Source organism: Pleurodeles waltl, chromosome 5 (assembly GCF_031143425.1).
Source record: "Pleurodeles waltl isolate 20211129_DDA chromosome 5, aPleWal1.hap1.20221129, whole genome shotgun sequence".
NCBI classification, from domain to species: domain Eukaryota; kingdom Metazoa; phylum Chordata; class Amphibia; order Caudata; family Salamandridae; genus Pleurodeles; species Pleurodeles waltl.
In genome coordinates, this window is record NC_090444.1 from 1,665,388,651 (window position 1) to 1,665,410,789 (window position 22,139).

At 50.1% G+C, this 22,139-nt stretch overlaps 1 protein-coding gene across 4 annotated transcripts in view; it reads right to left on the minus strand.

The window, feature by feature from the left end:
- Nucleotides 1-22,139, minus strand: part of PUM2 (pumilio RNA binding family member 2) — a 783,590-nt gene that overhangs the window by 680,144 nt on the left and 81,307 nt on the right. For all 4 annotated transcript variants that reach the window (XM_069235995.1, XM_069235994.1, XM_069235993.1 and 1 more), the window contains exon 4: nt 21,702-21,889. In XM_069235995.1, the coding sequence (XP_069092096.1) occupies nt 21,702-21,889 (188 nt within the window). The remainder of the gene's footprint in view (nt 1-21,701; nt 21,890-22,139) is intronic.

Sequence of the window (22,139 nt, forward strand, 5' to 3'; positions counted from 1 at the left end):
CCGGCGACCCCGACTCGGCTGGTGGCGATCCAACACCTCAGGAGGGACCCCAGGACTACTCTAAGACTGTGAGTACAAAACCTGTCCCCCCTGAGCCCCCACAGCGCCGCCTGCAGAGGGAATCCCGAGGCTTCCCCTGACCGCGACTCTTTGAATCCTAAGTCCCGACACCTGGGAGAGACCCTGCACCCGCAGCCCCCAGGACCTGAAGGACCGGACTTTCACTGGAGGAGTGACCCCCAGGAGTCCCTCTCCCTTGATCAAGTGGAGGTTTCCCCGAGGAACCCCCCCCTTGCCTGCCTGCAGCGCTGAAGAGATCCCTAGATCTCCCATTGACTTCCATTACAAACCCGACGCCTGTTTCTACACTGCACCCGGCCGCCCCCGCGCCGCTGAGGGTGAAATTTCTGTGTGGGCTTGTGTCCCCCCCGGTGCCCTACAAAACCCCCCTGGTCTGCCCTCCGAAGACGCGGGTACTTACCTGCAAGCAGACCGGAACCGGGGCACCCCCTTCTCTCCATTCTAGCCTATGTGTTTTGGGCACCACTTTGAACTCTGCACCTGACCGGCCCTGAGCTGCTGGTGTGGTGACTTTGGGGTTGCTCTGAACCCCCAACGGTGGGCTACCTTGGACCAAGAACTGAACCCTGTAAGTGTCTTACTTACCTGGTAAAACTAACCAAAACTTACCTCCCCCAGGAACTGTGAAAATTGCACTAAGTGTCCACTTTTAAAACAGCTATTTGTCAATAACTTGAAAAGTATACATGCAATTTTGATGATTGGAAGTTCCTAAAGTACTTACCTGCAATACCTTTCGAATGAGATATTACATGTAGAATTTGAACCTGTGGTTCTTAAAATAAACTAAGAAAAGATATTTTTCTATATAAAAACCTATTGGCTGGATTTGTCTCTGAGTGTGTGTACCTCATTTATTGTCTATGTGTATGTGCAACAAATGCTTAACACTACTCCTTGGATAAGCCTACTGCTCGACCACACTACCACAAAATAGAGCATTAGTATTATCTCTTTTTGCCACTATCTTACCTCTAAGGGGAACCCTTGGACTCTGTGCATACTATTCCTTACTTTGAAATAGTGCATACAGAGCCAACTTCCTACAAACGTGGACAAAGTAATTGCCTGAGCCAAATGGAAGGGTGAAACAACCTTCGGGAGGAAAGCAGCCTTGGTCCTCAACACCACCTTATCCCCATAAAAAGTTGTATAAGGGGGTTTTACTGATAAGGCCTGCAACTCACTCACTCTCCTTGCTGATGTTATAGCTATCAGGAAGACTGTTTTTAAAACCAAATACCTCAAGGGGCAAGAATGCATAGGTTTAAAAGGGGACCCCATAAGGAAAGTCAGGACTAAGGACAAATCCCATTGCGGCATAACGAATGGCTTTGGAGGATATTGATTTAGAAGACCTTTCAAGAATCTGATAACAATAGGGGATTTAAATAAAGATGGTTGGTCTGGAAGACATATGAAGGCTGACAAGGCCAATAAATAACCTTTAATGGTAGCCACTGCACAACCTTTCTGCGCCAGAGATAGAGCAAAAGACAAAACGTCCGATAGATGAGCATGTAAAGGATCAATCTGCCTCTCTCCACACCACGCAACAAATTTAGACCACCTATTAGCGTAGATAGATTTAGTGGAGTGTCGCCTGGCCGCTAATATAACATCCACTACCTCAGGCGGGAGAGAGAAGGAACTCAGGTTGCCCCGTTCAATCTCCAGGCATGTAGGTGCAGACTCTGGAGGTTGGGGTGTAGAACCTGCCCCTGCGACTGTGAGAGGAGGTCTGCCCTGAAAGGGAGACGGAGCAGCGGGCACGTTGAGAGTTGGAGAAGGTCGGAGTACCACACCCTCCTTGGCCAATCCGGAGCTATTAAGATTACTAGAGCCCGGTCTTGGCGAATCTTCCTCAATACTCGAGGAATCAAGGGTATGGGAGGAAACGCGTAAAGCAACTGGCCGCACCAGGTCATTTGAAACGCGTCCCCCAACGCTTCTTGCATCGGATACTGAAGGCTGCAGAACAACGGACAATGCGCGTTCTCTCGAGTGGCGAACAGATCTACCCGAGGAAACCCCCACTTCTGGAAGTTTAAACGGACTTGATCTGGATGGAGACGCCACTCGTGGTCTGCCGAGAAGTGGCGACTGAGACTGTCCGCACGCACGTTCAAGACTCCGGCCAGATGGTTTGCTATCAAGCAAATCCGATGGTCCTTTGCCCAGGACCATAGTCGAAGAGCTTCTCTGCAGAGAAGGTACGACCCCACTCCTCCCTGCTTGTTTATGTACCACATCGTGGTAGTATTGTCCGTTAGGACCTGTACCGACTGACCACGAAGGGAAGGGAGGAAGGCCTTGAGAGCCAGACGTACAGCCCGTAACTCTAACAGATTGATGTGAAAAATCTGTTCCTCTGGAGACCAAAGACCTTTGATCTCCAGATCCCCCAGATGAGCTCCCCACCCTAGAGTGGAAGCATCCGTTATGACTGTGGCCACTGGTGGCGACTGCTGGAACGGCTTTCCTTGTGAAAGATTGTTGCTTGCAATCCACCACTTCAAATCCACAGCAGCATCTCTGGAGATCTTGACAGTACCCTCTAGATCCCCTCTGTGTTGAGACCACTGCCTTCGGAGGCACCACTGAAGAGCCCTCATGTGCCAGCGAGCATGCGTGACCAACAGAATGCAGGAGGCAAAAAGACCGAGCAGACGAAGGACCTTGAGGACTGGAACTACCGCTCCATTTCGAAACATTGGAACCAAATCCTGAATATCTTGAATCCGCTGAGGCGGAGGAAAGGCCCGACCCAATGTTGTATCCAGTACTGCCCCTATGAACAGGAGGCGCTGAGAGGGCTCTAGGTGAGATTTGGGCTCGTTCACCGAAAAGCCCAGGTCGAACAACAACTGGGTTGTTGACTGCAGATGACGCAACACAAGCTCCGGGGACTTGGCTTTGATCAACCAATCGTCCAAGTAAGGGAATACTGCTATCCCCTTCCTTCTGAGCTCTGCCGCAACCACCGACATCACCTTGGTGAAGACTCGAGGTGCTGAAGTAAGACCAAACGGAAGGACCGCAAACTGGTAGTGTTGCGATCCCACCACAAACCGGAGATACTTCCTGTGTGACTTGAGTATCGGGATATGAAAGTAAGCATCCTGCAAGTCGACAGACACCATCCAGTCTTCCATGTTCAACGCCAAAAGCACCTGTGCTAGGGTCAGCATCTTGAACTTTTCCTGCTTGAGGAACCAATTCAAGATCCTCAGGTCCAGAATTGGTCTCAAACGACCATCCTTCTTGGGAATCAGGAAATACCTTGAGTAAACTCCTTGACCCCTTTCCTGCTCCGGGACCAACTCCACCGCGCCCTTTAAAAGGAGGACTTCTACCTCCTGTTCTAGCAACAGGAGGTGTTCTTGTGAACAATACGAAGGGCGGGGCGGGACGAGGGGCGGAAACTCCCGAAAGGGAAGGGTGTAGCCTTTTCCCACAACACTGAGAACCCAAGTGTCCGACGTAACAGTCTCCCATTTGGTGAGAAAATGCTGTAATCTTCCCCCTACAGGAGAGGAGTGAGTGGGAAATGGTGGAAGCCTAAGGCTGCTTCCCCTGCTGCACCCCGCCAGAGGATGAGGAAGAGGCAGAGTGCTGCTGAGAGGCTCCCCTGGTGCGGACCCTACCCCTCCCCCTAAAAGATCTATAGGGATGGGAAGAGGCAGGTTGCTGATATCTTCCCCGAAAGGAAGAGGAGGAAGAGCCACGCCCAAATCCACGAAACCTCCTGAAGAATCTGGAAGAGGCCGTGGAAGAAGGAGCTTGGAGTCCCAACGACTTAGCCGTGGCCCTGCTCTCCTTAAAACGTTCCAAGGCCGAATCAGCCTTAGCCCCAAACAGTTTTTCCCCATCAAACGGGAGATCCAACAATGTGGACTGTACATCTGCCGAAAAGCCCGAGTTACGGAGCCAGGCCTGTCTCCTTTCCACCACAGTTGTGCCCATTGCTCTGGCTACCGAGTCGGTGGTATCCAGTCCCGTCTGGATAATTTGGGTCGCAGCAGCCTGGGCATCAGAGACAAGATCCAAAAGACCCTGGGGAAGCTCTGTAAACGAAGAGGAGATGTCATCCATCAGAGCATGAATATACCTCCCCAGGATACAGGTCACATTAGTGGCTTTTAACGCCAGACTGCAGGACGAAAAAATCTTCTTCGACTGCGCCTCTAGCTTTTTTGAGTCTCTGTCCCCAGGCACCGTCGGGAAAGAACCAGGCGCTGACTTGGACGAACAGGAGGCCTGCACTACCAAGCTCTCCGGTGTAGGGTGTCTAGATAGGAAACCAGGATCAGTTGGAGCCGTCCGATACCTCCTGGCCACGGCTCTGTGAACTGCTGGGGAAGATGCCGGCCTCTTCCACACCTCTAAAACCGGATCCAGCAGAGCGTCATTAAAAGGTAACAGAGGCTCCGCCGCGGCTGAGGCCGGATGCAACACCTCCGTCAAAAGGTTTTGTTTCGCCTCCACCACCGGCAAAGGCAGGTCCAAAAAACTAGCTGCCTTCCGTACCACTGTATGAAAGGAAGCAGCTTCCTCAGTATATTCCCCCGGGGACGAAAGGTCCCACTCAGGGGAAGTGTCCAGCCCACTGGCCGACTCCAGTCCACGCAGCCCATCACCCGAGTCCTCTAGCTCTCCTTCCTCTAGGGCTCGTTGGTACTCCTGCTCTTCTAGTACCCGGAGAGCACGCCTCCTTGAATGCAGTCGTTGCTCAATCCGCGGAGTCGACAATGCCTCCGCCGAAGTCGGAGATCGGCGCCGATCTTCCGAAGCCACCGACGCCGCATCCGGCGCCACGGGTAACTTCGGCGCCGACTGAAGAGCAGCTGAAACAGATGGACCCACCGGAGTCACAGGCCGAAATCTCGACGTCGACGGGATGGAAATCCCTGGGGCCAATCCCTCCGAAGCCACCGGAGCGGCCACCGGCGCCGACACTGGCGCCGAGCCCACGTTCCCAAACGGGAGAAAGGGCATAAAGGGTGCCGGCCGAAGAGGCGCAGGATCACCCAAAGAAAAGGCCAAAGGCCCAGCCGGAGCACCCCCTGGAGCCATCTGTTGGAAGATGGCATACATCGCATTCAAGAATGCGGAACTATCGGCTCCAGGGGTGGGAAAAGCCGGATACTGGGGTGCCTGTCTCGGAGGCGACCCCGACGCCGGCCTCGGCGTCTGCGCCGGAGAAAACATTTGAGGCTCCAATACCTCAATCACCGACGCCTGTCCAGGCGAAGTTGGTGACGCCGGAGAGGGCAACGGCGTCGAAGGATGCGGCGTCACCGTGGGGCTGACCTCCCATGTCTTTCGGCGCCGATCCGGAGACCTGGAACGAGCCTCCCTTGAATGACGCCGAGATTCTCTACGGCGCCGGGAGTCTCGATGACGCCGATGTCTTGGAGAAGACTTCTTGTGATGCTTCTCCTTTGACTTGGCCATAAACAGCTTCGCCTCACGTTCTTTAAGGGCCTTCGGATTCATGTGCTGACATGAATCACAAGTCGAGACGTCGTGGTCGGAGCTCAAACACCAAAGGCAATCGGAATGAGGATCCGTCACCGACATCTTGCCTCCACACTCACGACAAGGCTTAAATCCAGACTTTCTCTGCGACATTATTTCCACAGAGAAAGAGTACGCAGCAAGATATACACTGTAACCGCAAGAGTAACAGTTGCTCCCTCGAAGATAACCGTTTCGAATGCACGGAAAAAAGGGAACTGACGTCCGCACGTCGTCGAGGACCTCTTATTGCCTGTATGACGTCAGACGGCGTCGCGTGCGAGACAGTGACGTCCTCGTCGACGTGCAGAGACTAGTAAGAAGATTTCCGTCGAATGCTGGCGCCATGGGAGTATTCATGAGGTGAGGAATCCACAGGTAGTTGTATCCATCAGAATTCCCAGTTTTCAGTGTAGCCATTATGGTGCTGTGGAGTTCGTGTAAAACAGACTCCCAGACCATATACTCTTATGGCTACCCTGCACTTACAATGTCTAAGGTTTTGCTTAGACACTGTAGGGGCATAGTGCTCATGCACTGGTGCCCTCACCTATGGTATAGTGCACCCTGCCTTAGGGCTGTAAGGCCTACTAGAGGGTTGACTTATCTATACTGCATAGGTAGTGTGAGGTTGGCATGGCACCCTGAGGGGAGTGCCATGTCGACTTACTCGTTTTGTTCTCATCAGCACAAACAAGCTGGCAAGCAGTGTGTCTGTGCTGAGTGAGGGGTCCCCAGGGTGGCATAAGATATGCTGCAGCCCTTAGAGACCATCCCTGGCATCAGGGCCCTTGGTACCAGGGGTACCAGTTACAAGGGACTTACCTGGATGCCAGGGTGTGCCAATTGTGGAATCAAAAGCACATTTTAGGTGAGAGAACACTGGTGCTGGGGCCTGGTTAGCAGGGTCCCAGCACACTTCTCAGTCAAGTCAGCATCAGTATCAGGCAAAAAGTGGGGGGTAACTGCAACAGGGAGCCATTTCTTTACATCTGCTATCTCAAAGTGAGAGATAATGTGCACAGAGTCCAAGGGTTCCCCTTAGAGGTTGAGTGGTAAAATTAGATAATGCTAATGCCCTATTTTGTGGTAGTGTGGTCGAGCAGTAGGCTTATCAGAAGGTCGTGTTAAGCATTTGTTGTACACACACAGGCAATAAATGAGGAACACACACTCAAAGACTTAACTCCAGGCCATTAGGTTTCTTTATATAGAAACATTATTTTAGAACCACAAGATTCAAGATTTGAGGTAAGTACATAATATGCAAGGTACTTCACACAGGTAAGTAGGGAACTTTGATTTACAACAGTAGTACACACAATTTAGGTTAAAATGGCAATAAGCTATTTTAAAAATGGACACAGCAAAAAAAAAATCAACAGTTCCTGGGGGAGATAAGTTTTGGTTAGTTTTTCAGGTAGGTAAAGCATTTACACAGTCAGTCTCCTGGGCATAGGCAGCCCACCGTTGGGGGGTTCAAGGCAACCCCAAAGCCACAGCACCAGCAACACAGGGCCAGTCAGGTGTAGAGGTCAAAAGGAGGGCCTAAAAACGCATAGGCGCCTATGGAGAACAGGGGTGCTCCGGTTCCAGTCTGCTAGCAGGTAGGTACCTGCATCTTCAGAGAGCAGATCAGTGGGATTTTGTAGAGCACTGTGAAGGGGTGGGAACGACACACAAGCACACAACACACACCCTCAGCGGCACAGGGGCGGCCGGGTGCAGTGCGCAAAGTAGGCGTCTGGTTTGCTATTGAAAGCAATGGAAAGACCCGGGGGTCACTCTGGCGATGCAGGCAGGGCACCGGGGGGGCTTCTTGGGCCAGCCACCAACTGGGCTATGATGAGGGCCGTCTGCTGGTCACTCCAGCCCTGGTAAGTGGTTCTTCTCGGTCCCGGGGGCTGCGGGTGCAGTGCTTGATCCAGGCATCGGGTTACTTTGTTACCAGGCAGTCGCAGTCAGGGGGAGCCCCTGGACCCTCTCTGCAGGCATCGCTGTGGGGGTGCAGGGGGCCCACGTCGTCGGAGTTGCTTAGGAGTCCTCTGTGCGGTGTTGGTTGTCCTGGACTCGAGCCGGGGGCATCGGATGCAGAGTGTGAAGACTCACGCTCCTGGCGGGAAGTGAGAGTCTCTTTAAAGTTGCTTCTTTGTTGCACGTTTGTTGCTGTTTCTGAACAGTGCCTCAGTTCTCGGGAGGTCCTTGGTCCTTTGGGTGCAGGGCAGTCCTCTGAGTCCTCACAGGTTGCTGGTCCCGCTGGGATGGATGGTCATTGCTGTAGCGCACAGAACAGGCTGGGAATCGTGGACTGTTGTTGCTGTAGGGCAGAGCGTCGGGTGTCGCAGACAGTCGCTTTAGCTTTGGGTTGACAGTCACCACAGGCTGTCCTTGCTGTAGCTTTAAGTGCAGCTCTCGCATTGCTAGTTGACAACCGCACTCAATGCAACGCAAAGAGCAGTTTTCACCCAAGCTTCGCATTGGCGGCCATCACAGACAGCAGAGTCTTTGTGAGAACAGGGCTGTTTGCCATCAAAAGGGGCCCAAAACTTCAGAATGTTCCCCTTTTCCTGCAGAGGTTTACACTCTGATGCCAGCCTAGTGTCCATGACCTGGGGAGGTCTCTCTTGGGGATTAGGGACTCACTCCCTCCAGAAGAGCCCAACAGACTCAGGCAGGCCCAGTTGCAGCAGGTCAGCTGGGCAGGTGCAGTGAGGCCTCTGAAGCTTGTTGTGTCCCTGTAGCTCACACAGGAGGTCGCTGAGTCGCTATGGTTTAGCCTAGGACGCAGCTAAGTAGGCCCAGTCTTCATTCTCAGGCAGCAGGGTAGTCCTCTAGCAACAGTGTAATCCTTCCTCTAACTTCCACAGATACAGGAGTGTTTGGTGAATGACTCAGGAGGTCCCAATATTTACACTTAGTGTCAGTCGTTATGGGATGTGGTGGGGGGCTCCCTGTTCTTCACCTTTGCCTGCAAGACTCCAATCTGTCTTTGGGTGATAAAATGCATAGCAGACCTCTTAAGAACATACCCTCTTTTTGGCATGGTAACCCCCACTTTTTGCATGCTGTCAGTGTGTTTTGACTGTTTTCACTGGGCTCCTCTTAACCAGGACCCCAGCGATTTTGCTCACTCCCTCTAAATTTGGTTGCCTAGGACTCTGCACACCCCACAATTGGCATACTGATGCCCCCATGTCGGTCCCTGGTATTTGGTACTAAGGTACCCAGGGCACCGGGGGTTCCCCATGGGCTGCAGCATGTATTAAGCCAACCATGGGAGCCTATGCAAAATGTGTCTCCAGGCCTGACATTGCAGCCTGCGTGAAAAGATTCAGGCACCCTTTCACTAAAAGTCACTGCACCAGGTCACTGTAAATCACCCCAATGGTAGGCCCTCCTATCCCAGAGGGGAGGGTGCAGGTAACTGTGTGAGGGCACCCCTGCAGGGAGCAGAAGTGCCCTTACGAACTCCAGCTCCATTGCACTCGACTTCGTAAGGGTGGGGCAGCAATTTTACCGGTGTACTGGACACAGGCTCGCCAGTGCCCAGCTACATAATGGTAACTCCAAACTTTGGCATGTTTGGCATCAAACATGTCAGAATCATAATCTAATACTGTTGCCAGTATTGGTTATATGATTCCATGTACTCTGGGGGCTCCTTAGAGCCTCCTACGCCACCCCCCCCCACAAGTATTGCTCCCAACAGTCTTTTGGGGTTTTGCAAGCAGCCTGTGCTGCTGTCACCCTGTAGATGGGTTTCTGCCCTTCTGATGCTTGACCAGATCAAGCAGGGGAAGGCAGAACAAAGGATTTCCTGTGGAAGATAGAGGCAACACACTCTTCCCTTGGAAATAGCTGTTACATGGCTTGGAGGGGAAGCCTCCCCAAGCCACTGGTATGCTTTGAAGAGCACATTTGGTGCCCTCCTTGCATTAACCGGTTTGCACTAGTTGAGGGATCCCCACCATTCCTGCACCCCCGGGCCCTGCTCTGGCGCAAAACTGGAAAAGGGAAAAGGGAGTGACCACTCCCTAGTCCATCACTATCCTAGGGGTGGTGCCCAGAGCTCCTCCGGGTAGCCATTTGATTCTGCAAAGTCAGATAGGCACCTCCTGATACGTGGTCATCCTGCAAGGTGATGAATCCCCCTTCCTGGGCTATTTAGGGTCTCCCTATGGGGTAGGTCCTCAGATTCGACATGCAAGATTCCAGCAGGACTCCTCTACATTGTTTACTTCATCTTCTGGCCACTGGGACTGCAACTGGACCCTGCTGGAACTGACAATCTGCTACTTCAGCAACAACTCCGCTCTGTAACATTTGTTTCTTCATCTCCTTCCAGCAAATGCAACATTTCCCCGGCTGTGCATCCTGAGGGCAGCGAGTCTTCAGCCTGCACAAGAAGTAAGAAGGAATCTCCCTTTGAGTGAAGGAGTCACTCCCCTGTATCCGAAGGCACCAACTGCAACAACGACCGGCTGCGTGGATCTTTCCTCCAGAGCTGTGTGGATCCTGCATCACAGGTGGAGGTCTGAAGAGGTCCCCTTGGACCTCTCTGTTAGCTGCCGAACTTGGGAGATGGCAAGCCCTCAGCTCTTCTTGCCGAAAAATACCCCTGTGCAGCGTGACTCTTGCAACTACCAAGGCTTGTTTGTTCCTCCTTCCATCAAGGCAGTCTTCTGCCTGCTGCTCCAGTGACATGGTACTCCTCTTCAGACTCCTGGGTCTGCTGCCAGTGGGTTGCCTAAATGTGCTGCCTTCTCTTCTTAAGGCTCTCCCAGCTGCTGAGGGTCACTCCGGACTTCCCCTCCTTGGGTCGAGACCCCTGGACCGTGCTGGACCTCTTCAACCTTGCAAACCTTCTTCTCAGTCTCTTGCATTTTCCAAGGCTTGTAGGTGGTCTTCCAGCACCACTGACCGACTGAATCTCGACCGCCGACTCGGGACATCACTTGCATCACTTCTGGGACCCCTCTTCAGCTCCTGTGCTGCAACGCTGACCTTCTTCGTCCACCTGGTCCTGCATTCACAGAAGGGTGGGTAGTGGCTCCTGACACTACCGGACACTCCAACTCGAACTGGTCTTGGTCCCCTTCCTTTGTAGGTCCTCTTCGGTCAGGATCCACCTTTGGGTTATTCAGGTCTTGGTTGAGTCTTGCATAATCCTTTTCCAAAGTCCTCCTGTTTGTTTTAGTGAAAACCCTAGGTACTTACCTCAGCTCTCCTGGTCGCTGGGGGGGGTCACTCTGGTACACACCTCTAAGGGTTCCTATTTCCTCCAGGTCCCTTCTACTGATCCCACTTACTTGGGTGGGGAACTGCGTTCCACATTCCACTTTTTTAATAAATGGTATGGCTCTCCCCTAGGGCCCTCACTGTTTGCTATTGCTTCTACCAATGCTTATTGCTTTTTATGCTATTTATGGATTGCCAATGTGTATATAATAGTGTGTTTACTTACCTCCAGTTGGGGGAGGTAAACAGCCCCCCCTGAGTAATAAGGCCAGGATGGCCCATCCTGTCCACACAAAACCCAATAGCAGAGCCATTCATAGTTATGTGGCCCAGGACACTGACAGAAGGCACAAATCCTTCGGACAGGAAAATGTCAACTGCCTAAAAGTGGTGTTTTCAGAATTGTGACTTGAAATCCGACTCTACCACTAAAAGGGATTTTAAACTACAATTTGAGTATAAAAAGCATATCTCCATCTGCTGCAAATCCAAAGTTAGCACTTACTGAATGTAATAAGGTTACCCAGGGTTAGTCAGTGGGAGAGATAGGCCTTCCAACAATGAAAAATGACTTTAGGAGTAGATCATTACTAGGACATGTGAAACTTGAACAAATGTCCTACTTTATAAATACAATGTACTCTGCCCTAAGGTTTATTTTGTCAAGTCAAAATTGCAGTTTAAAACTATACCACAGGCTGCAGCGGCAGACTTGAGACATGTTTTAAAAGGCTACTTTAGTAGGTGGCACAATAAGTGAGGCAGATCTACTTACTTACAGTCCCTGGGTTCATGTAGTTCTATTAACTAGGGACTTACAAATAAATTAAATGTGCGAAGGGGTAGGCCACTTTTACCATGTTTAAAGGGGACAGCACAAGCACCTTAGCACTGGTTAGCAATGTTAAAGAACACTGACTCCTTAAAGCCAACAAAAACAAATTAAGCAAAATATGCAAAATATGGGGGGTGAAAGGAAAACATTTGGGGGAATACCAGACCAATAATGTCAGGTCTAACACACCGACTGGTATCTGTGACATTTGCCATCACCAATTTCTTTTTAGCATCTCCCAATGCACTAGTTATATCTACATCCATGTATACATGGTGTAACTGCGTCAAACAAAGACATTTGCAGATGAAAGAAAAAAAGGATACGACTGTCAACAAAGTATCTTTGCTTAGCTGTTTGCAAAGCAACCCGGTGGTATTCTTTTGTCGCTATCATTTTCCTGTCCAGCACAGTTACTTGTTGGAAATAGCATGTCAAAATATTCCTGATACTAATGTAACACTTCTGCTAATTGTGTCAACTGTGAGTCATGAAATCTCCCACGTAGCTTAGTGAAGGATATACCTCAAACTCAGTTACATTTTACAGCACTTGTCTGTACACTAATGCAGGCCTCAAGAAAATCTACTCGCACACACGCAATGGCGAGTCATATTTTATTAGTTCAAGCTATTTTTAAGACCTACTCGCCTCTTCTGGCAAGTTGACAAAGAATAGTTGCTCTGTTCAGTCAGAAAGTAAAGGAGCAATAAAGACACCTTTAAAGCTTATCTTGTCAGAGTTCCAGGATCTGTAAGGTGAACTGTCTGACCTGCTGTACAAAGTGTGAAATTAAAAGCTGTAGGGTGTCAGATTTGTATTAACACACATTTAAAAAACTAAGCAAACTGTACACACATTTCAAAATATATTTCAGTAGTTGAGAGCCCATTTTTCTACTACTGTGTGATGAAAAAATATTTTAATAGGATGAAAGAAAATCAGAAAAACACAATTTGGTGTTTTGCAAATGACAAATATGTTTTCTGAAACCCAATTTTCAAAGATTATTGTTAATACACTATATGTCGTTATCAGTAAAGCTGCAAGTTAGTGGGAAGGGTTGTGGATACTCTTGGAAATGTACTGCCTGTAAATGATAGTGTGCTACCACATCATGCTTTAGCAGTATATTTCTTACAAGTGAGTGTTTAAACAAACTGAGAAACACTCCTGCCCTTAGCATGGCCATGTTATTAGTAAACTAAGAGGCAAGTCATGGATACAATGCAGCCTATATGTGGGCTTGATACATGAAGCAACAGTTTAGTCTAATTAAACAAAAGAGGGTTTTTTGTACAGCAGAAATGCACTTTTGAAGGTGAACTCATGTAAGAATGAGGAAAAATGCAACTCAGTTGTAGGAAGTTGGCTCTGTATATACTATTTCAAAGTAAGAAATAGTGTGCACAGAGTCCAAGGGTTCCCCTTAGAGGTAAGATAGTGGCAAAAAGAGATAATTCTAATGCTCTATTTTGTGGTAGTGTGGTCGAGCAGTAGGCTTATCAGAGGGCAGTGTTAAGCATTTGTTGTACACACACAGGCAATAAATGAGGAACACACACTCAAAGACAATTCCAAGCCAATAGGTTTTTATATAGAAAAATATATTTTCTTAGTTTATTTTAAGAACTACAGGTTCAAGATTTACAAACAATACTTTAAATGAAAGGTATCAAGTATTCTACGAACTTTGAATTATCACAATAGCATGTACAGTTTGACAAAAATGGCAATAAGCTATTTTAAAAGTGGACACAGTGCAAAAATCAACAGTTCCTGGGGGAGGTAAGTAAATGTTAAGTTCACAGGTAAGTAAAACACTTACAAGGTTCAAAGTTTGGTCCAAGGTAGCCCACCGTTGGGGGTTCAAGGCAACCCCAAAGTTACCACACCAGCAGCTCAGGGCCGGTCAGGTGCAGAGGTCAAAGTGGTGCCCAAAACACATAGGCTTCAATGGAAATAGGGGTGCCCCGGTTCCAGTCTGCCAGCAGGTAAGTACCCGTGACTTCGGAGGGCAGATCAGGGGGGTTTTTGTAGGGCACCGGTGTGGGAGGGGGGGGTTGGGGAGAACACAAGCAGGCATAGAAAGTACACCCTCAGCGGCACAGGGTCGGCCAGGTGCAGAGTGTAAACAGGCGTCGGGTTTTGTATTGAAAGCAATGGGGAGACCCGGGGGTCTCTTCAACTATGCAGGCAGGCACGGGGGCTCCTATGGGTAGCCACCACCTGGGATAGGCAGAGGGTCGCCTGGGGGTAGCTCCTGCACTGGAGTTCGGTTCGTTCAGGTCCTGGGGGCTGCGGGTGCAGTGTTGGTTCCAGGCGTCGGGTCCCTTGTTACAGGCAGTCACGGTCAGGGGGAGCCTCTGGATTTCCTCTGCAGGCGTCGGTGTGGGGGCTCGCCTCTGGTTACTCACGGGCTTGCAGTCGCCGGGGAGTCCTCCCAGAGGTATTGGTTTTCCGCAGATCGAGCCGGGGGCGTCGGGTGCAGAGTGGAAAGTCTCACGCTTCCGGCGGGAAACGTGTGGTCTTTAAAAGTTGTTCTTTGTTGCAGAAAGTTGCAGATTGTTGAACAGAGCCGCTGTTCACGGGAGCTTCTTGGTCCTTTGGGTGCAGGGCAGTCCTCTGAGGCTTCAGAGGTCACTGGTCCCTGTTGGATGCGTCGCTGTTGCAGTTTTCGTCGAAGTAGGGAGACAGGCCGGTGGGGCTGGGGCCAAATCAGTTGTCTTCTCAGTCTTCACTGCAGGGCTTCAGGTCAGCAGTCCTTCTTTAGGTTACAGGAATCTAGTTTCCTAGGTTCTGGGGAGCCCCTAAATACTGAATTTAGGTGCGTGTTTAGGTCTGGGAGGGCAGTAGCCAATGGCTACTGTCCTTGAGGGTGGCTACACCCTTTTTGTGCCTCCTCCCCGTGGGGAGGGGGGCACATCCCTATTCCTATTGGGGGAATCCTCCAAAACCAAGGTGGAGGATTTCTAAAGGCAGGGGTCACCTCAGCTCAGGACACCTTAAGGGGCTGTCCTGACTGGTGGGTGACTCCTCCTTGTTTTTCTCATTATCTCCCCTGGACTTGCCGCCAAAAGTGGGGGCTGTGTCCAGGAGGTGAGCATCTCCACTAGCTGGAGTGCCCTAGGGCATTGTAACACGAAGCCTGAGCCTTTGAGGCTCACTGCTAGGTGTTACAGTTCCTGCAAGGGGGGGGGTCGGGGAGTGAAGCACCTCCACCCAGAGCAGGCTTTTGTTTCTGTCCTCAGAGAGCACAAAGGCCCTCACCACATGGGGTCAGAAACTCGTCTCTCAGCAGCAGGCTAGCACAGACCAGTCAGTCCTGCACTGAACAATTGGGTAAAATACAGGGGTGTGCATTTTTAAATAAGTCCAACACTGGCATCAGTGTGTGTAGGAAGTTGGCTCTGTATGCACTATTTCAAAGTAAGGAATAGTATGCACAGAGTCCAAGGGTTCCCCTTAGCGGTAAGATAGTGGCAAAAAGAGATAATACTAATGCTCTATTTTGTGGTAGTGTGGTCGAGCAGTAGGCTTATCAAAGGAGTAGTGTTAAGCATTTGTTGTACATACACACAGGCAATAAATGAGGAACACACACTCGGAGACAAATCCAGCCAATAGGTTTTGTAATAGAAAAATATCTTTTCTTAGTTTATTTTAAGAACCACAGGTTCAAATTCTACATGTAATATCTCATTTGAAAGGTATTGCAGGTAAGTACTTTAGGAACTTTGAATAATTACAGTAGCATATAAACTTTTCACATAAAACACAAATAGCTGTTTTAAAAGTGGACAGTGCAATTTTCACACTTCCTGGGGGAGGTAAAGTATTGTTATTTTTAGCAGGTAAGTAAATCACTTACAGGTCACAGTTTTGGGTCCAAGGTAGCCCACCGTTGGGGGTTCAGAGCAACCCCAAAGTTACCACACCAGCAGCTCAGGGCCGGTCAGGTGCAGAGGTCAAAGAGGTGCCCAAAACACATAGGCTTCAATGGAGAGAAGGGGGTGCCCCGGTTCCAGTCTGCCAGCAGGTAAGTACCCGCGTCTTCGGAGGGCAGACCAGGGGGGTTTTGTAGGGCACCGGGGGGGGACACAAGTTAGCACAAAAAGTACACCCTCAGCAGCACGGGGGCGGCCGGGTGCAGTGTGTAAACAAGCGTCGGGTTCTCTGTAGGTTTCAATGGGAGACCAAGGGGTCTCTTCAGCGGTGCAGGCAGGCAAGGGGGGGGCTCCTCGGGGTAGCCACCACCTGGGCAAGGGAGAGGGCCTCCTGGGGGTCACTCCTGCACAGAAGTTCCGTTCCTTCAGGTGCTGGGGGCTGCGGGTGCAGGGTCTTTTCCAGCCGTCGGGACTTTAGGTTTAGGCAGTCGCGGTCAGGGGGAGCCTCGGGATTCCCTCTGCAGGCGTCGCTGTAGGGGGTCAGGGGGGACAACTTTGGTTACTCACGGTCTCGGAGTCGCTGGAGGGTCCTCCCTGAGGTGTTGGTTCTCCACCAGTCGAGTCGGGGTCGCCGGGTGCAGTGTTGCAAGTCTCACGCTTCTTGCGGGGAGTTGCAGGGGTCTTTAAATCTGCTCCTTTGAAACAAAGTTGCAGTCTTTTTGGAGCAGGGCCGCTGTCCTCGGGAGTTTGTCTTTCTTGAAGCAGGGCAGTCCTCTGAGGATTCAGAGGTCGCTGGTCCATTGGAAAGCGTCGCTGGAGCAGGTTTCTTTGGAAGGCAGGAGACAGGCCGGTAGGACTGGGGCCAAAGCAGTTGGTGTCTTCTGTTCTTCTTCTGCAGGGGTTTTTCAGCTCAGCAGTCCTCTTCTTCTTGTAGTTTCAGGAATCTAAATTCTTAGGTTCAGGGAAGCCCTTAAATACTAAATTTAAGGGCGTGTTTAGGTCTGGGGGGTTAGTAGCCAATGGCTACTAGCCCTGAGGGTGGGTACACCCTCTTTGTGCCTCCTCCCAAGGGGAGGGGGTCACATTCCTATCCCTATTGGGGGAATCCTCCTTCTACAAGATGGAGGATTTCTAAAAGTCAGAGTCACCTTGTAGGAAGTTGGCTCTGTATGTGCTATTTCAAAGTAAGGAATAGCATGCACAGAGTCCAAGGGTTCCCCTTAGAGGTAAAATAGTGGTAAAAAGAGATAATACTAATGCTCTATTTTGTGGTAGTGTGGTCGAGCAGTAGGCTTATCCAAGGAGTAGTGTTAAGCATTTGTTGTACATACACATAGACAATAAATGAGGTACACACACTCAGAGACAAATCCAGCCAATAGGTTTTGTATAGAAAAATATATTTTCTTAGTTTATTTTAAGAACCACAGGTTCAAATTTAACATGTAATATCTTGTTTGAAAGGTATTGCAGGTAAGTACATTAGGAACTTTGAATCATTTCAATTGCATGTATACTTTTCAAGTTATTCACAAATAGCTAGTTAAAAAGTGGACACAGTGCAATTTTCACAGTTCCTGGGGGAGGTAAGTTTTTGTTAGTTTTACCAGGTAAGTACGACACTTACAGGGTTCAGTTCTTGGTCCAAGGTAGCCCACCGTTGGGGGTTCAGAGCAACCCCAAAGTTACCACACCAGCAGCTCAGGGCCGGTCAGGTGCAGAGTTCAAAGTGGTGCCCAAAACGCATAGGCTTCAATGGAGAGAAGGGGGTGCCCCGGTTCCAGTCTGCCAGCAGGTAAGTACCCGCGTCTTTGGAGGGCAGACCAGGGGGGTTTTATAGGGCACCGGGGGGGACACAAGCCCACACAGAAATTTCACCCTCAGCGGCGCGGGGGCGGCCGGGTGCAGTGTTAGAACAAGCGTCGGGTTCGCAATGGAAGTCAATGAGAGATCAAGGGATCTCTTCAGCGCTGCAGGCAGGCAAGGGGGGGCTTCCTCGGGGAAACCTCCACTTGGGCAAGGGAGAGGGACTCCTGGGGGTCACTTCTGCAGTGAAAGTCCGGTCCTTCAGGTCCTGGGGGCTGCGGGTGCAGGGTCTTTTCCAGGCGTCGGGACTTAGGTTTCAGAGAGTCGCGGTCAGGGGAAGCCTCGGGATTCCCTCTGCAGGCGGCGCTGTGGGGGCTCAGGGGGGACAGGTTTTGGTACTCACAGTCGTAGAGTAGTCCGGGGGTCCTCCCTGAGGTGTTGGTTCTCCACCAGCCGAGTCGGGGTCGCCGGGTGCAGTGTTGCAAGTCTCACGCTTCTTGCGGGGAGATTGCAGGGTTCTTTAAAGCTGCTCCTTTGGATAAAGTTGCAGTCTTTTTGGAGCAGGTCCGCTGTCCTCTGGAGTTTCTTGTCGTCGTCGAAGCAGGGCAGTCCTCAGAGGATTCAGAGGTCGCTGGTCCCTTTGGAAGGCGTCGCTGGAGCAGAGTTCTTTGGAAGGCAGGAGACAGGCCGGTGAGTTTCTGGAGCCAAGGCAGTTGTTGTCTTCTGGTCTTCCTCTGCAGGGGTTTTCAGCTGGGCAGTCCTTCTTGTTGTTGCAGGAATCTAGTTTCTAGGTTCAGGGAGAGCCCTTAAATACTAAATTTAAGGGCGTGTTTAGGTCTGGGGGGTTAGTAGCCAATGGCTACTAGCCCTGAGGGTGAGTACACCCTCTTTGTGCCTCCTCCCAAGGGGAGGGGGTCACATCCCTAATCCTATTGGGGGAATCCTCCATCTGCAAGATGGAGGATTTCTAAAAGTTAGAGTCACCTCAGCTCAGGACACCTTAGGGGCTGTCCTGACTGGCCAGTGACTCCTCCTTGTTGCTTTCTTTGTTTCCTCCAGCCTTGCCGCCAAAAGTGGGGGCCGTGGCCGGAGGGGGCAGGCAACTCCACTAAGCTGGAGTGCCCTGCTGTGCTGTGACAAAGGGGTGAGCCTTTGAGGCTCACCGCCAGGTGTTACAGCTCCTGCCTGGGGGAGGTGTTAGCATCTCCACCCAGTGCAGGCTTTGTTACTGGCCTCAGAGTGACAAAGGCACTCTCCCCATGGGGCCAGCAACATGTCTCTAGTGTGGCAGGCTGCTGGAACCAGTCAGCCTACACTGAACAATTGGGTAAAATACAGGGGGCATCTCTAAGATGCTCTCTGTGTGCATTTTTTAATAAATCCAACACTGGCATCAGTGTGGGTTTATTATTCTGAGAAGTTTGGTACCAAACTTCCCAGTTTTCAGTGTAGCCATTATGGTGATGTGGAGTTCGTGTTTGACAGACTCCCAGCCCATATACTCTTATGGCTACCCTGCACTTACAATGTCTAAGGTTTTGCTTAGACACTGTAGGGGCATAGTGCTCATGCACATATGCCCTCACCTGTGGTATAGTGCACCCTGCCTTAGGGCTGTAAGGCCTACTAGAGGGGTGACTTACCTATGCCACAGGCAGTGGGAGGTTGGCATGGCACCCTGAGGGGAGTGCCATGTCGACTTAGTCATTTTCTCCCCACCAGCACACACAAGCTGGCAAGCAGTGTGTCTGTGCTGAGTGAGGGGTCCCTAGGGTGGCCTAAGACATGCTGCAGCCCTTAGAGACCTTCCCTGGCATCAGGGCCCTTGGTACCAGGGGTACCAGTTACAAGGGACTTACCTAGGTGCCAGGGTTGTGCCAATTGTGGAAACAATGGTACATTTTAGGTGAAAGAACACTGGTGCTGGGGCCTGGTTAGCAGGGTCCCAGCACACTTCTCAGTCAAGTCAGCATCAGTATCAGGCAAAAAGTGGGGGGTAACTGCAACAGGGAGCCATTTCTTTACACACCTCAGCTCAGGACACCTTAGGGGCTGTCCTGACTGGCCAGTGACTCCTCCTTGTTATTCTCATTATCTCCTCCGGCCTTGCCGCCAAAAGTGGGGCCGTGGCCGGAGGGGGCGGGCAACTCCACTAGCTGGAGTGCCCTGCGGTGCTGGAACAAAGGGGGTAAGCCTTTGAGGCTCACCGCCAGGTGTTACAGCTCCTGCCTGGGGGAGGTGATAGCATCTCCACCCAGTGCAGGCTTTGTTACAGGCCACAGAGTGACAAAGGCACTCTCCCCATGTGGCCAGCAACATGTCTCGAGTGTGGCAGGCTGCTAGAACCAGTCAGCCTACACAGGTAGTTGGATTAGGTTTCAGGGGGCACCTCTAAGGTGCCCTCTGGGGTGTATTTTACAATAAAATGTACACTGGCATCAGTGTGCATTTATTGTGCTGAGAAGTTTGATACCAAACTTCCCAGTTTTCAGTGTAGCCATTATGGTGCTGTAGAGTTCGTGTTTGACAAACTCCCAGACCATATACTCTTATGGCTACCCTGCACTTACAATGTCTAAGGTTTGGCTTAGACACTGTAGGGGCACAGTGCTCATGCACTGGTGCCCTCACCTATGGTATAGTGCACCCTGCCTTAGGGCTGTAAGGCCTGCTAGAGGGGTGACTTATCTATACTTGCATAGGCAGTGAGAGGCTGGCATGGCACCCTGAGGGGAGTGCCATGTCGACTTACTCATTTTGTTCTCACCAGCACACACAAGCTGTGCTGAGTGAGGGGTCTCCAGGGTGGCATAAGATATGCTGCAGCCCTTAGAGACCTTCCCTGGCATCAGCGCCCTTGGTACCAGGGGTACCAGTTACAAGGGACTTATCTGGATGCCAGGGTGTGCCAATTGTGGAATCAAAAGTACAGGTTAGGGAAAGAACACTGGTGCTGGGGCCTGGTTAGCAGGCCTCAGCACACTTTCAATTCAAAACGTAGCATCAGCAAAGGCAAAAAGTCAGGGGGTAACCATGCCAAGGAGGCATTTCCTTACAGTGTGGGTTTATTATTCTGAGAAGTTTGATACCAAACTTCCCAGTATTCAGTGTAGCCATTATGGAGCTGTGGAGTTCGTTTTTGAAAAACTCCCAGACCATATACTTAATATGGCCACACTGTACTTACAATGTCCAAGAATAGGCTTAGACACTGTAGGGGCATATTGCTCATGCCGCTATGCCCTCACCTTTTTTCTCCCCACCAACACACACAATTTGCAATGGCAGTGTGCATGTGTTGGGTGAGGGGTCCCTTAGGGTGGCACAACATATGCTGCAGCCCTTAGGGACCTTCCCTAGTCACAGGGCCCTTGGTACTACTGGTACCTTTTACAAGGGACTTATCTGTGTGCCAGGGGTGTGCCAATTGTGGAAACAATGGTACATTTTAGGTGAAACAACACTGGTTCTGGGGCCTGGTTAGCAGGGTCCCAGCACACTTCTCAGTCAAGTCGGCATCAGTATCAGGCAAAAAGTGGGGGGTAATTGCAACAGGGAGCCATTTCCTTACATCAGTAAAATAAGTTATTTGGCTAGGATCACACAATTGGAGAACTGTTAACGACTCAAGTACATTACAGTTAGGTCAAGTAGATTATTCAAGTTACTCAAACTTCAAGTCTAGTAACATTTTTATGAATTTTCGAGGCCTGATATGTAAAAACAAAATCCTGTACAGGCACACTTGTGGTCAAAGCACTTCTTCTCCCAGTGGAAGCCTCCAGCTTTACTACTCTTGCCTCCAACCATATTGGCCAATGAAGGGAGTAATTTAATGTCCAGGGTTCCACGAACCTAGTGATATCACTATGTTCAAAGGGTTCAGCATCACGATTTTCCACATTGCTCCTATCCTGCAATAAATGCTCAGTTTTTGCTGGTTTTCTCTTGGAACGTTTTCGAAGATTGGCTACTGAAAGGGGCGAGATCTTTAGAGAATACAAGCCCATTTGGCTGGGGGTGTTCAGTAATGCTATTTAAGAGCCATTTCTTCAATTTGATTTGACATATCAAAGAAGGAGGATGGGCTAAAATAGATGAGGTTACATTAAGGGCACATGACGGGCCTAATGGGAAAATGTTGCCTTTAAGACCTTGAGGTATGCTTAACATAGTGTTGTTATCCAACCATTTTAATGTTCCAGTAGAAAATGAAAACATTACATACACACACAGTTTATAGTTGAATCAGAACTTTCAAACACATTAGTGCAGAATATCTGTATTCAATGAGGCGACTGCTTATAAAATCACCCTTAAGAAAATATACTCACATAGGCTCCTTTCCTATACCGCGAGTCCTGTTTATCTGCTGGCGAAGAACTTAATACATATTCAACCATGCTCACACCAAGGCCACCGCTTTCAGATCGAGGTGAAAGGACAGTGTTCACATCACTATTTCCGTGGAATCCGGGACCAGGTCTTCTTTGTACCATAATAGGCTGGGACATTGAATGGTCTTCAAAGTTAAACAAAATAAACATACATGAGATTTCAATTCAATAAATTTCAGTAGAGATAACCAATGGGGTAGATCAATAAGAGTTGTATCAATATGCCACAAATCAGAATCAGTATAACTATGTGTAAGAGCTGCTCATAATGTTGAATCACAGTCTTTAACATTCAGACAAGGGAGCTTTACTTCCCAGTATAAGTCCTAGTTATTCTAACCATAGCCTTATTCCTGCAGCTTTACAATGGAGAAT